The sequence below is a fragment of the Lissotriton vulgaris genome, chromosome 7 (assembly GCF_964263255.1).
Source record: "Lissotriton vulgaris chromosome 7, aLisVul1.2, whole genome shotgun sequence".
NCBI classification, from domain to species: Eukaryota; Metazoa; Chordata; class Amphibia; order Caudata; family Salamandridae; genus Lissotriton; species Lissotriton vulgaris.
In genome coordinates, this window is record NC_141695.1 from 1,022,930,463 (window position 1) to 1,022,946,122 (window position 15,660).

A 15,660-nucleotide genomic window follows, 5' to 3' on the forward strand; every position below is an offset into this window, starting at 1 on the left:
TGAACTCCATCCACTCCGGATCACCAACCGACCCCTGCCCTCACCACGTCTTCAACAAGGCCGACGCTGTCATCGCACCCCACCTGCGAGACATCATCAACACATCCTTCGACACCGCCATCTTCCCCGAAAGCTGGAAACACGCCGAACTCAGCGCTCTACTCAAGAAACCAACAGCGGACCCCACCGACCTCAAGAACTACCGCCCCATCTCGCTTCTCCCGTTTCCAGCCAAAGTCATCGAGAAGACCGTCAACAAGCAGATGGCCGCCTTCCTCGAGACGAACGGATCCCTCGACCCCTCACAGTCCGGCTTCCGAGCCAACCACAGCACCGAGACCGCCCTCATCGCCGCCACCGATGACATCCGAGCCCTGATGGACAAAGGAGAAACAGCGGCCCTCATCCTCCTAGACCTCTCCGCGGCATTCGACACGGTCTGCCACCGCACCCTAATACGGCGCCTCAGCAACATCGGAATCCAGGACAAGGCGCTGGAATGGATCATCTCCTTCCTCGACGGAAGAACACAGCGAGTCCGCCTACCACCGTACAAGTCAGAGGCCTCCGAAGTCATCTGCGGCGTCCCCCAAGGATCATCACTGAGCCCCACCCTCTTCAACGTCTACATGAGCCCCCTCGCGGCCATCGTACGCAAACACCACCTCAGCATCATCTCATACGCCGACGACACCCAGCTGATCCTCTCCCTGACCAACAACCCCGCCGCCGCCAGAGCCAACCTGCACGAAGGGATGAAAGAGGTAGCCGAGTGGATGACGACCAGCCGCCTGAAACTGAACTCGGACAAGACGGAGGTCCTCATCCTGGGCTCTTCACCCTCCGCCTGGGACGACTCCTGGTGGCCTCCCGCCCTGGGCACCGCACCCAAACCGACAGACCATGCACGAAACCTGGGCTTCATCCTGGACTCCTCCCTCTCCATGACCAGGCAAGTCAACAGCGTCTCCTCGGCGTGCTTCAACATCCTACGCATGCTACGGAAGATCTTCTGGTGGATCCCCTCAGAGACCAGGAAGACCGTCACCCAGGCCCTCGTCACCAGCCGACTGGACTACGGCAACGCCCTCTACGCCGGGACCACCGCCAAGCTCCAGAAGAGACTCCAGCGGATCCAAAACGCCTCAGCCAGACTCATCCTCGACATCCCACGATCCAGCCACATCTCCGGACATCTGAGAGACCTTCACTGGCTTCCCATCAACAAGAGAATCACCTTCCGCCTCCTCACCCACGCACACAAAGCCCTACACGACCAAGGCCCGAGCTACCTCAACAGCCGAGTCAACTTCTACGCTCCCAAACGCCACCTCCGATCAGCCAACCACGCCCTCGCCGCCGTCCCCCGCATCCGAAGAGCGACTACAGGAGGAAGGTCCTTCTCCTACCTGGCCGCCAAGACCTGGAACTCCCTCCCGTCCGACCTGCGCCTGACCCAAGACCACCTCTCCTTCAGGAAGAAGCTGAAGACCTGGCTGTTCGAGCAGTAGCGGCACCCCCCCTCCCCAGCGCCTTGAGACCCTACGGGTATGTAGCGCGCTTTATAAGTGCCACTGATTGATTGATTGATTGATATGACGCTGGATTGGCAAACCTAAAAGAAAGAATTTTAAAGAAGAAAGGAAAAAAAGCTTACATTGTCGGCAATGGTACGTCCCAGCTTGTCCATCCGGGATCCTGCCTCTGCAATTTTCTTGGCAGCACTTATAACATCAGATGTATTTTTAAGGGGCCCTTTACCTCTGCAAAATAAGTGTACATATTTAGACACTGCAAACTAAGACTTAAACCATTAAAATGATTTCACTCTTAAATACAAAACATACACATAAGAATTTTCATGCATCATGAGGTGATTGGAGCAACATTCTTATCAACCTCAAAAAAGCTTTATTCTGAATTTCAATCACCTTCAGAAAGCATTTTCAGTTTATAAACATTTATAAAGGTGCTTCATGGAAAACAAAGGCCATGAAATCCACAAGACAAATAAGTAGTATGTTTAATAACGCAAACATTTCTAAATGCCAGTTTCCTTCAAGAGAAAGATTAATGAAACCCACTCTTCAGTGCAAACAAAGTTAAACATATCTTAATAAAAAATAAACAAAGGGCGGGGCTGATCGGCCAAGATGGCAGATGTTCTGTAACAGTTAAGCCCCCGCTCAACAATCCTCAACAGGACACAACGACACCCACCACAGTGGATGCTTGAAACTGTACTATGTTGCATCGCATCACCCACATGTTAGATTACTAGCTGCTTGTGCTGTGTGCCACATTAGCCTTATGTTTCCCGGTGATATGCAGGACTAGGAGCTATGAGGCTCAGGGTAGCAAGTTTGCACTGCCTCATAACTAGTGGAGATGGTGGCCTAGACCAGAGTGCAGCCAGCTGTCCCATTAAGTGGGTGCTGTGCCGTGGTGGAGAACAACAATTGTTACTTACCTGTAAATAGGTGGTTCTCCAGTATTGGGGTCTTTCATAGATTCACATGAGTGAACATTCACCAGGGTCGGAGTGCGAGTCCCACGGTACATAAAATAGCAATAAATACAAAATTATATGCTTGTAAAACACATATATATATATATATATTTAAATTAGACACTAAAAGTAGTTGCCAATACCAAATCCTAATTCCTACATAGGAATACATAGCAATAGAAAAAACTACATGTAACATATCCTTGCCATTATGTTAGTCCAAACTACAGCCAAGCAAGCACCCCTCCAGAACCTTCTCCTCAGAGCTCAGTGCCTCAGATTTTCGTAGCCAGGAGTGACCACAGAGTCTATGAGGAAAAACAAGCCTCTGAGGGGAGGAGGGTGGGTCGCCTGTGAATCTATGAAAGACACCAATACTGGAGAACCACCTGTTTACAGGTAAGTAACAATTGTTCTTCTCCAGTATTGGGGTATCTTTCATAGAATCACATACTTGAATAGACTAGTGAGCAGTAGTAGCCGGAGTGCAGCTGACACCATGCATGCTTAGGCATGTAATGCTTGTAAGAAGGTGGATATCTGACTATGGTTGCCCCCAACTTTTTGCCTGGTGTTTTGCTGGTTTTCGACTTAGTTGGCCTGGGATCCTGCTATCCAGGACCCCAGGCTTCCTGCTCTCTCTGTAAAAATGGACTCCATGTACCTTATGTGCATATCTAATTGGATACGGAGTCACCTTATCAGTCCCTGTACAGTGTACCTTAGGTACCCAGGGCATAGGTGCACTCAGGGCCTACCAGGGGCTGCAGCATGTATTATGCCATCCTTGGCTGGCCATCCAAATCGGACACAACTGGCTGATCGATCAGCTGGGGCAAGGTGGTGTAATCACCCTTTGCTTTTGATATAGTATCCCTATATCGAACCCTAAAATGGACACATATCCTCCTATCAGTCACTCCTATGGCAGGCCTTATCAATCCTGAAGGCAGAGTGCTTGGAATTATGTGAGATGGTGCTCTAGCATGAGCTGAGCCTGTCTGCAGCTTTCAGAACCAAGTCCTTTAGCTGTATCCATGATGACGCTATACCATATCTTAAGTGCATTATAATCCTCGCGGTTATTGCCAACTTTGGTATAACATTAACAAAACATGTCGAGTAAGGTGTCATGCGAATTGGAATACTACCCCCTCGCCAATTCTGGCGACGGGGTAGCATTCCACCCTTCTAGAGGGACACGACATGTATGTAACTGTGAACCCCGGTTAAAGTTAACTAGAGCCTCAGCATCACAAAATGGATGCTGCCACCACAGACACAAGTCTGACCTCCTGCTGCTGGGAGTCCTTCCAGCGAGGAGGGCTCGGACAAAGGGTTTCCTGCCTTGGGAGGTGCTAGCACCAACCCAGACAGGATTTAGTGTACTAGGTAGGACAGGCCTGAAAGGAATGAGACATGCCTGGGGCACACAAGGTGTCCCTGTGCATACAACCGGTCTAAACCAGTTCCTGGGGCTCTCCAGCCCCAGCTCTGGCGCAAGACTGGACAAAGGATAGGGGTGTAACCACCCCCCTTCCTGGTCCCACCCAGAGGAGGGACCTAGTAGTAGTAGTACAGACCCCTTTAGCCGGATAAAGGTAGGAGCGGGTCCCATTCCAGATTAGATTATCCTGAACAACTTTACAAGAAGAAACTCTGGACTTCGACGTTCTGCTCCACAGAAGACTGAAGAAATCTCCCTTGTGGGCAAGGAGTGTCCACCCTGCACAAGCAGGCACCATTAGCTTCCAGCCGCTTCCCTTTTTCGTCTTCCCTCGAGGATCCAGACTTCAGAGCCCGACGAGACCCGGATTCCCAGACCTCTCCGACCTCTACCTACATCTGCAGCACAGCTGAGATCCGTGGGTGCGACGAGACACATGGGACCGGCCATCTTGAATGAAGTAGCACTTCGCTCCAGCACGACTTCTGAGGTAACCTCGTCCAAGTGCTTTGGGGATTGAGAAGCCCCGACCCCGAGCAGCTCCTGCACCGAAGACCAGCCCTCCAGCCACCAACTAGATCTGCGTGGGGCCCTTCTGCCTGTTTGCTGCTAGACGCGTTGTCTGGTCACTTGCCGGCTGGCTAGTGACCTCCTAGACGACGAACTGCGAAATCTTCACTGCTGGTCTCGTTGCTCCAGACTGGCCCATGCTCCCTTCCAAAAGAGGAGCACCCAGGACCCTCCTGGTACACTCCAGACGCCGTTTCCACTCACCGCGTGGGTTGCCTTTGCCAAGGCCTGTTGACTCTGAATCCGAAGCAGACACCACCGACAGCGAGAGCCTGCGTGGGACAGCTCGTGCCTCCATCCTGGTCGTCAAAGACACCACCGGGTCCACGTGGCTGCAGAGACAAGCGTCCACCCTCACCTGATCGCGACGACGACATCTGGTTCCACTTCTGGTTCCACTCCAGTCACTGGCTAGTGATTTTGAACATTGTCCCCTCTGCTTTCAGGTTCTTCTCTTCACTGATCTACCCTTGGATCACACCGGACATCTTCCCCCTGATCGCCTGCAGCATCTTTTCTTCCAGGCTCCATAGACTTCAACGCCGGAACCCGACACGACTTGGCACCTATGCACCCGCAGCCTGTGGGTGAGGTAACACCAGAATTTCGGTGCTCAAGGGTAGCTTGACCCTCCTAGTGTCCAGTTCCACAGTAGTTTTAGTTCTACCTAGTCAGGATTGTCCGTACTCACCTTTTTCTTGAACTGTACTGTCCATAGACACTGCTACGCATCTCGCGTGTGAGTTCACACTCTGCCCACGCGTTCCGTGGGCCTCCTATTACCTACCTAGAGTTAGTATAGCGTGGTCCCAGCGATCCTACAGCCTCTGGACAGCTCCATTCCTTTTATTCGACTTTCACATTCCACTTACTTAGTATATGGTTTGTCGTGCCCCTTGGGCACAATTGTAATTTGTGCAACTTAAACGTATTTTTCCTAAGAGTTTGTCATGTGCTTAGCCCTCTGATCTCATAAAGAGTTCAGAGGTGTATGTAGTTAATAAATATCTTGTTTATTTTCATAACAACCTGTGTGGTGTCCTTTCACTTGGTATTCAAGGGGTTATATGTGGTAAAACAGCTGGCTTCACATGCCATAAGAGTTTAGCCTAAGACTGCTTTGTCCATGCTACCATTAGGATAGCTGGTCTATAAGGTTGACTTACAACCAATCACCATAAGGATTGTTTGGACTGATACAAGGTGATCACTAGAACTAGTGAGCATCATATATCAGGCCAACTTCTCACAATGTTCATGAGACAAAACAAGCAATAGAAGTAATCACAACGGCTTCATGAAAACTATAAATAAAGGGAGGAGGGAAGACAGAGGCTCACCTTAGTTAATAAGATTGCGAAGCACTGCCTGTCCCACTGCTGTATCAGCGTCATTGAGGGCCTCCAGGCAGTAGTGTTTTCTGAAAGTGTGCCTGCTGGACCACGTAGCTGCTCGGCAAATCTGATGGAGCAGTACACCAGCGAAGAGGGCAGCAGAAGAGGACATCGCCATGGTGGAATGAACCCTCGCTGTGGATTGAAGAGGACTGCCTGCTTTCTGATGGCAGAAGGTGATTGCTGAAGTAATCTAACAAGCTATTGTTGGCTTGGTAACAGGACGTCCCTTGCACATGCGGCCGTAGGTAATGAACAGTTGATCGGACCTACGAAAAGGTGCCGTCCTGGAGATATAAAATTTAATGTCCAAGGAATGTAGACGCTGTTCTGCCGGGGATGGAGGATTTGGAAAGAAAGTTTTTAAGAAAATAGGTTAATTAATGTTAAAATCAGTGGGCACTTTAGGTAGAAATGTTGGTGCAAAGCATTACACAGTCTGATTTGAATTGAAGGAAAGGAGGCTTAATGGTGAAGGCATGGATATCACTTACTCGACGTGAGGAGGTTAAAGCCAGTAGAAGGGCTACCTTCCAGGTGAGAAACTTTAAATCCGCTTTGTGGATCGGTTTGAATGGTGCCTTCATTAATTGTGCCTAAACAACATTGAGGTGCCAAGTAGGAGGAGGATGTCTAATAGGCGGGAATTTTCTGAATAATCCTTTGAAGAATTGGCGGATAACTCTGGAAGAGCAGAGCGGGGTGGAGCCGTCCTGACGGAACGAGAAAGTGCCACCAAGATAACCTTTAAAGTTGAATGGGAAAGTCCAGACTGAGCCAGTTGAAGGAAGAACGGCAGCAGCTGAGCCGGTGTGGAATGAATCAGATGGATATTGTTAACAGCGCATCAATGACAGAATGTTTTCCACTTGAGCTTGTAAGCTTTAACTGTAGACGGAGCTCGAGCTTGAGCAAGAATGTCTCTGCATTCTGGTGAAATACTCAAATGGGCAAATTCAAGGTTCTCAGGTTCCATGCCGATAATGTCAGAGAGGAGGGGTCCGGATGACAAATCTGACCCTTTACATTGTTAGGTCTGTTAGAGGATGCAGCAGGATGGGCTTGCACTGCGGGAGGAGGAGCAGCTCCGAGAACCACGCTTGTCGAGGCCATCTGGGAGCGATCAGAAGAATGTGGCAAGGTTGCCTCCGCATTTTCCACAACACACGAGGCACTAACGGAATCGGAGGAAAATCTTGGGCAAATAGACCGCACCAGTTCATCAAAAGGGCATTCTCGTACGATCCGAGGTGGGGATGCCAACTTGCGCAAGACGGGCATTTCCGGATCTCTGGAGTTGTAAAGAGATCCAATGGCGGTCGACCCCACCGTTGAAAATCTGATTCAAGCTTTGGCTGATGTAACTCCCACTTGTGGATCTGCTGAGGGAGTCCGCTAGGATGTTTGAGATGCCTGGTAGGTGGACTGCGGTCAGGGTAATCTGGTGATTGAGTGCCCAATCCCAGATCATCTGAGCCAGCCGAGACAGGGGAGGCGATTTGGTTCCACCCGGTTTATTGACATAGTGCATGCTAGTTGTGTTGTCCGTTTGAATCAGTACCGATTCTCCTTGAATCAGATGATGGAAGGATTTGAAAGCCAGAAAAATGGCCATTAACTCCAGCCTGTTGATATGCCAAGAGCGCTGAGGCGGGGTCCACTTGCCCTTTACCGATAGACCTAGAAGGTGCGCGCCCGAGCCGTCCAGGGAGGCGTCCGTGGTCAGAACGAATTCTAGAGTGGTGGAGAGGAATGAAGTCCCTTGTGCAATGTTGGACTGTTGCGCCCACCACTTGGGAGCTGCCTTCATGCGAGTGGTTACCCAGATCAGGTAGTTGAAAGAGCCGGTGACCTGACGCCATTTACTGTCCAACTCCTCTTGAACAGGGCGAGTCTTTAGCCTGCAGTTTGGGATCAGAGAGATGCACGATGACGCCATCCCCAGAAATGACTAAGATGCGGACTGAACAGATAAGAGCCACTAGGTAAAGAATCTTCAATTGGCGCTCCTGAGACACAAAAGCTTTGGCTAGAGATGCATCGAGAGTGGCGCCTAGAAAGTCTCTGCAGAGAGCTGGGTCGACCTGCGACTTCTCGGTATTGATGGAGACCGAGGGAGCGAAAGACCTCCTGACAGAGTTGTGTATCCCGAGACAGCTGGCTGCGAGATTGTGACTTTATGAGGCAATCGTCCAGGTATGGAAAAATGTGGACGCCCTGCAGGCGCAGATAAGCCACTACTGGAGACAACTTTTGTGAAGACCCGAGGGGCGGAGCAGAGGCCGAAAGGCAACATCCGGAACTGAAAATTTCTGCGTCCCACTCTGAATCGCAGATACTTCCGATGTCTTGGAAGAATCGGCACGTGAAAATAGGCGCCCTGAAGTTAGATTGTTGTCATGTAGTCTTTAAAGAGAAGACGCAAGATCTCCAAGAGCGTCAGCATGCGGAAGGATTGGGACTTGACATACTTGTTTAGTGCGCGAAAATACAGTATCTGACGCCAATCTCCTTTTTTCTTGAGTATTAGGAAAAAACAGGAATAGAATCCCATCCCTCTTTGAGACTTGGGTCCACCTCAACGGCACCTTTTTGGATCATTATTTGTATTTGTTTGAAAAGTTCTTTGGAGATGTGAGAGGTGGTAATTTGACGAACTCCAGGGCATGGCCCTTTGCTACAATGTCCATCACCCAACGGTCTGATGTGATTAAGGACCATTGAGAGGAGAACATGGAGATTCGACCTTCAACCTTTTTTGGTGAAAGCAAGTCATTGTTTTTTGGGGGCAGAGCCTCTATATGAGGACTTCCCTCGATAGGACTTTTAAGATTGCTGACCGGAAGATTGTTGTGGTTGGGAAGAGCAACGCTGAGATCCTTGGTTGTAGGAGCAGTATTGAGAGGAACCACCGCGAAAAGTGGAGGAGGTGCCGCGTCCGCGTGCACCCCGAAAGGGCTGCTTCCTATATTGTAAATTGCTCAAAGAACGAGCAGTGTCAGTTTCCTTTTTCATTGTTTGGAGTGCCTCAACCACATGTGCTCCAAAAAGGGATTTGCCGTCTTACAGCATATCCAGGATCTTCGCCTGAACTTCTTGGCGAAACGAGGTCGAACAAAGCCATCCCTGGTGTCGCAAAACAGCTGCTCATGCGAGCTGACTGAAACCCGTGCAAGCGATGTCTACTGCACAGTCAATGATTTCCTCCGATGTTCTCTCTCCCTCTTGAAGGATCTTTAAAGCCTCCGCCTTGGAGGACTCTGGGATGAGGGGCACAAAAGCAGACATGTCAGATCACATCTGACAGTCGTAGCGCCCCAATATGGCCAAAGAATTTGCTGCTCTCACTGTAGTAGAGGCCATTGTAGAGAACATACGCCTAATGGCATCCTGAGGCCGACCTTCCCAATTAGGAGGAGCCGTGATGGTAGAAGCTGGGTTCTTGGAGCGACGTTGAGCCGCTTGAGTAACCACAGAATCAGGCTTGGGCTGTGCAATCAGTCAAGCTGGAGAGCCCTGTGGTGCCTTGTGCTTTTTCTCTAAGCGAGGTAGTTGCGCCGGGATAGAATTTGGCGTCGCCATCAACTTGACCCCCTCACTCCAGATTAAATCAATAATGGGGACAGTATGGACCTGCTTAAGTGGCTGACTTTTGAAGTCTTATAGAAAACAGTCCTCCTCTCTTTGGACTAAAGGCAACTTGGAGCGGTGAGCCGCTCTATCCATGAGCCGATGGAAGCTCGCAGTGTCCACGGGAGGTGAATCCCCTGGTACTACAGTAGGTGGGGATGGGGTCTGAATTTGATAGTAGTCCTACTTCGCCATATGACCATCTTCCGCATCATCATCCCGAACTTAATCTTCATCGTCATCATGCCAAAGTCGTCATCATCCCTAACTTAATCTTCATCGTCATTGTCCCGAACTTAATCTTCATCGTCATTGTCCCAAACTTAATCGTCATCGTCCCGAACGTAATCGTCATCGTCCCGAACGTAATCGTCATCGTCCCGAACGTAATCGTCATCGTCCCGAACGTAATCGTCATCGTCCCGAACGTAATCGTCATCGTCCCGAACTTAATCGTCATCGTCCCGAACTTAATCGTCATCGTCCCGAACTTAATCGTCATCGTCCCGAACTTAATCGTCATCGTCCCGAACTTAATCGTCATCGTCCCGAACTTAATCGTCATCATCCCGATCGTCATCATCATCATCATCATCATCATCATGATACACCGTAGTGTGTATCCGCACTGAAGTCTGAACTTGAGGCGAAGGCGCTACTGGCTGTGATAGTGGAGCAGTAGCAGGAGTCACAGCAGGTGTAGGCGCATGTGGCCCCGGTGAAACCTGGGGAGACGGTGGGAAACGCCTGTTAGTCATCCAACATGTGTTGGAGGTTAGAGATTAGTGACAGAGGTAAAGTTGCTGCTTGGACTTAGCTGGAATGGCAAACAAGGGTGACGGATGTTGCATAGCATTCGGGACGGAAATCTGGTCCACAGAGACCTGTCGACGCTGATGCAACAGGTCAGCTTTTGAAGAAGACTGATGGAAGCGGCACCAGTGGCATTGAAACAAAGGAGGATGGCATAGTCGTCGAGGTAGGTAATGGCGACAATATAGCAGTCGACGAAGCTGGCTTCAATAAAGAGGTCATCGACGGAGCTGTCGTCGTAGACGGGACTGCCGTTGATGGGCTTGCTGTCGACGGAGTCGTCGTCGATTGGGTTGCCATCGACGAAGCGCTCGTCGACTGTGAAGCTTTCTTAGCAATCTTAATCGACGAAGATCTGGCTGTCGACGAGATAGTCTTCAAGCTAATGCCCACCTGCGTAGACATAGAAGACGTTCACGCGGTCACCGTCAACGAGCCAGAAGATGAAGTCGTCAGGGTCACCGTCAACGAGCTGGAGACGGCAGATTTCGTCGTTGGAGAAACAGTCGACGCTCCCGTCGACGATTTTACATGTTCTTTGACAGAAACATGGGAAGAAGAAGCTGCAGACGCCCGAGAGTGGAATCTCGTAGGCGTAGCAGGAGTAGGTGAAGACACCACAGGAGCCTTTACAAGTGACAGCTTCTTTTTCTTCAGAAAACGGGAAGGCAGGTCCTGTACACTGCTACACTTGGAGGTAGCCTTCGAAGTTCCTGACACCAGGTTTTCTGAGTCGGAAAGAACTGTAGCTCTGTCTTTTAACCTTTGCAACCAGATGAGGATGCGACCTTCTCTATCCTTAAGAGTCTTAGTGGAGAAGGTTCTACAGATCTTACACTTGCCAACCTCACGGGTTGAGACAGTAAATACACTTCTTGTGGGGGTCTTCAGAGTAAAGTCTTAACTTCCCACAAGAAGGACAAGGTCTAAATGAAGACTTCTTACTTGAAGACATAGCTGAATTCACTGGAAATTGAAGTTGTAGAGGAAAAAACTGAGCAGAACTCAGGGAGAATCCCTTCACACGACGTGCGGTAGAAAATCTGAGGCACTGAGCTCTGAGAAGGTTGAGGAGGGGTACTTGCGCCCGATTGGCTGTAGTTTGGACTAACATAATGACAAGGATATGTTACATGTAGTTTTTTCTATTGCCATGTATTCCTATTGTGAATTAGGATTTGGTATTGGCAACTACTTTTAGTGTCTAATTTATATATATTATGTTTTACAAGCATTTCATTTTTTTTTGTATTTATTGCTATTTTATGTACCGTGGGACTCCGACTCGGACGACGGGGAATATTCAAGCATGTGAATCTATGAAAGACACCCCAATACTGGAGAACAGCAGAGAAAGGCTGTGGCCACAAGACAGACTCCACAAGATTCTTAAGAGTTTCTAGCGAGGGGGTACACAATCGCAGGTTACCCGCTCACTACGTCGCATGTCGCTCGGACACCAGGTAGCCTCAAGCAAGCAATTACATGTCGTTAGAAAAAGGCTGAGGCAGAGAGTAGCAGGCCCGACTGCCCGCTGTCATTGAGGATATGGTCAGTGGTGGAGTGAGGCCCACAAACCCTCCGCTAAATCGATCTGGCAGGCTGCAGAGAAGCTATGATCAGGACTTACCTACTTCAGTGATGGAGTTGTAGATGGCCCAGTGGTGATGGAGGAGGGCTGCCATCCCACACAGAGAAGAACTGGTCTACTGAGCCCATTGGGTACCATATACTGTTTTCAGTGGTGCCAGGTGAGCAGCAGCCGACAGGGGCCCTGGGCCGTTTTCCACCGCCACCATTTCAGGGAACTGCAGACCTATAAGGAAATGACTCTTTATATATGGTCACCCCAAAGTTTTTCGACTGATGCTGCTGGTTTTTCTCCTCCGAGAATGCATGGAGGCCTGCTAATCAGATCTCACTGCCAATGCCCTGCCCCCAAAGTGTATGCAATATTGGCTGTACCCAATTGGAAATAGCTAACTTACCTGTAGGTCCCTTGTATGTGCTACCCTGGTACCCAGAGAATGTAAGTTATGAGGGTACCCCAGGGCTTGCAGCTTGTGCCACCCTGGATGTCCCCCACATGAAACAAGTCCCTCAGTCCACCACTGCAGACTGGCGGAGCAGTTGTGCACTGCTACCTGACTGCCATTGAAAGCAAGGGCAAAAAAACGAAGTCTCCTGCACATATGTGTAAGTCACCCCTCTGGCAGGCCTACCAAATCCTAAGGCAGGGTGAAACATATGATATGGGCAGGACATGCATTTTACATGTCCTGTCCGTAAACACACAAAACCACCTTTTCTACTGTGGAAAGACTTGGTTGCCCAATTGGTGACTACAGGATTACACGCTGACTCGCTCAGCTGTGCTAATTCCTGACCGATGTGACTAAATTCAGCACTACAAGATATCTAACAACACAAGCCCAACTTGTATCTCAAGTCGAAATTAATTTAACTTTAACACATGCCACCTTGTTGCCTTTAAAATTCCTGTGCCGGGGGTGCGTCGAGCTTCTGCAGCGAAGAGCGCCTTCCCACCAGGTCCCCAGAAAAAGGGGGGCACACCGGAGCCCCCCTCTGCAGGCATAAGTGCATTGATGTCGAGAATCACCGCCCAGGGGCCTGAGATGAAGGCCTGTGGAACGCATGGCTGGCGGCTGCTTTGAAGGTGGGCGACCACTGAGAGTACAAGCTCTCCCGGCTGACTGTTGGGTGGTGGTGACGCACTGTACAGAATGATGAATGAATAGAGAGGAGCCCTGCGTTCTGCGGGAGCACAGGAGGTGGCAGACCGGAGAGGGGCTGCCGCCTGCCAACAGCCGAGCCGGCTGACGCAGCAAAGATACAGATCGTAGACACAGGTGGTCTGTCCATTACCAGTGCCTGCATAGCCGCAGGGGAGGGGGTGAAGGAGGATCCTGAACCCAGCCATGGAGGTGCGGGGCTCCGAGTGGTGACCCTCACTACACCCTTAGGAAGAGAAAAGAAGCAGGCTTTGCAGCGCCCGCTGGCATGGACCGCTCCCACCAGGGGCCGCACGATAAGAGATCCAGGGCAGATGCCCTGACACATGTGGTTGAAAGACGGTGGCAGAGCAGAGAAGGCAAGCGGCCGCATGTGACTGGCCGATGAGGCAAGTGCAAATCGTGGACGGAGGTAGGTCGCTCATCATTAGTGCCTGCACAGCTGCAGGGTGGGGGGAGGGCCCTTGCCCAATTCTGAAGGTCCCATAGCCGGCCACTAAAGAGCAGACTCCAAGCAACTGCCCCCCTACCTTGCCTGCGAGAAGAGTGGAGAGGCCGACTCAGCAGTGCTCGCTGGCGTAGTTCACTTGCGCAGGAGGCATCAGGACAGGAGGCCTGGAGCAGAGGCCAAGGGCCGTATAGTCGACCAGCAGTGCGGCTTGTCGACCACGCCCGCGCCCTTACTGGGATGAGCAAGAGGACCCGAGTCATGGCTGCTTGTGTTCCAAGAAGTATTGGTCTCTGAAAGACATGCTCGCGAAACAGTCAACCGTGGGGACACGATCTGGGCCCCTGCTGAGTGACACTGGGCAACAGGAAAAACGGAGAAGAAAACCAGTTACTTACCTGTAACTACGGTTATCCAGTATTGGTATCTTTCATAGATTCACATGCCTGAATCATTCCCCGTCGCCGAGGGAGTCCCACGGTAATTATATATACAAAAGCAGTGCCTTCGAATAGTCTGTAGTAGGCTGACAAGACCATAGGCCCAAAACTTAGCAGCCTATCTACCTCATTATATGAAAAGAACTGAAAGTAGTTCCAACCAATCAGCCCCATTAGGCCTGCACCCACTATTAGAAATATCCATATAGTGGATGAAATACCCCCGATATCCGAGGACTAGTTCTTCGCACTCTTAAAAAAGGTAGGCTCAGGCTCCCCCACAGACAGTTGTCCTTCTTACATTCTACAAGCAGCTTTTACCACTTGCCCCAAGCCCCCCCTGGCACTCCTTAACAACTCCCTCAGACTAGGTTTAGTTCCAGACTCCTTCAAGACAGCCAAAGTCGTCCCCATCTTAAAGGAATCCAACGCTGACCCCTCCTTATTGAGCAACTTCCGTCCCATCTCGCTGCTCTCTTACCTTAGTAAGGTGCTTGAGGCCCATGTCACCAACTTCCTTAGTTCATTCATTGAACACTCTTAGTTCTTCGACTCGCAACAAGCTGGCTTCAGGCCAGCTCACTCCACTAAGTTAGTCATTCTCTCAGTTATGGATGAACTTGGGAGGGGAGCGGACCTCAAGATTTGTCAAGCATTAGTGCTACTGGATTTGTCGGCGGCCTTTGACACGGTCGACCATAACATCTTCATCGACCCTGTCAGCGACACCGGCATCCAGGGGTCTGCCCTCAGGTGGATCTCCTTCTTTCTTAGCAAGACACCAGGCTGTCTGCCTTTCCATCTTTTCCGCGGAAAAAGTTAAGCCGACATGTGGCGTCCCCCAGGGAGCTTCCCATTCCCCCCTTCTGTTTAATTTGTATCCGACTCCCCTTATTCGGTCCCTACGCGGGAGTAAGGTCACTGCTTTTAATTATACAGACTATATCCAACTGGTCTTCGAGATGGATTCCTCAGACCACTCCATACATAACTTCCAGTCTACCATGTGCCTCATTAGTAATTGGATGGAAGTCAATCACTTGAAACTCAATCCAGATAAGACTGAGCTAATCTTGACCAGAGGCATTTCCAACCCGTGGAACTCTCATTTTCGGCCCTCCCGCCTCGGCTCCCCTACTTCCCCGGCTGAATCTGCCAAAAGCCTGGGGGTCATTATCTGTAAAGATTCTCCATGAAGTCTCAGATCAGTGCCGTGGTATCCTCCTGCTTTTTCCATCTCTGCAGAATTCGCAAGATCTCTCGCTTTTTAACTACAGAGGCTCTAACCGTGGCTCTTCTGGCCCTGGTCATTTCCCTTATCGACTACGCCAACTCACTCTATGTTGGCATTCCGGCTTACCAGCTTCACCGCCTGCAGCTGGTGCAAAATCAGGCCTCCAGACTCATCTTTCATCATCCTAGACACCACCATGTCCGCCCTCTGCTTAAATGCCTCCATTGGCTCCCCGTGGCCAAACGTTGTGAATTTAAACTAGGCTGAATTATTTTCAAAGCACTGGCTGGCCTTGGTCCAGTTTTTAGGTCTCGCCTGTCGATGCGCATGCGCATCGAGCAAGCGAGACTATGGGGGCTCATCCACTCTTTATCCAACTTGCAAGGAATCGTGGCGATTCCTTGCAGTGCCCGTGACTTTTA

General features: G+C 50.3%; 1 protein-coding gene across 1 annotated transcript in view; it reads right to left on the reverse strand.

The window, feature by feature from the left end:
- The window catches only part of CTNNA1 (catenin alpha 1), a 391,106-nt gene that overhangs the window by 38,489 nt on the left and 336,957 nt on the right, over positions 1–15,660 (reverse strand). Inside the window, exon 16 of the mRNA XM_086931448.1 lies at positions 1,658–1,763. Within this exon, the coding sequence (XP_086787574.1) occupies positions 1,658–1,763 (106 nt within the window). The remainder of the gene's footprint in view (positions 1–1,657; positions 1,764–15,660) is intronic.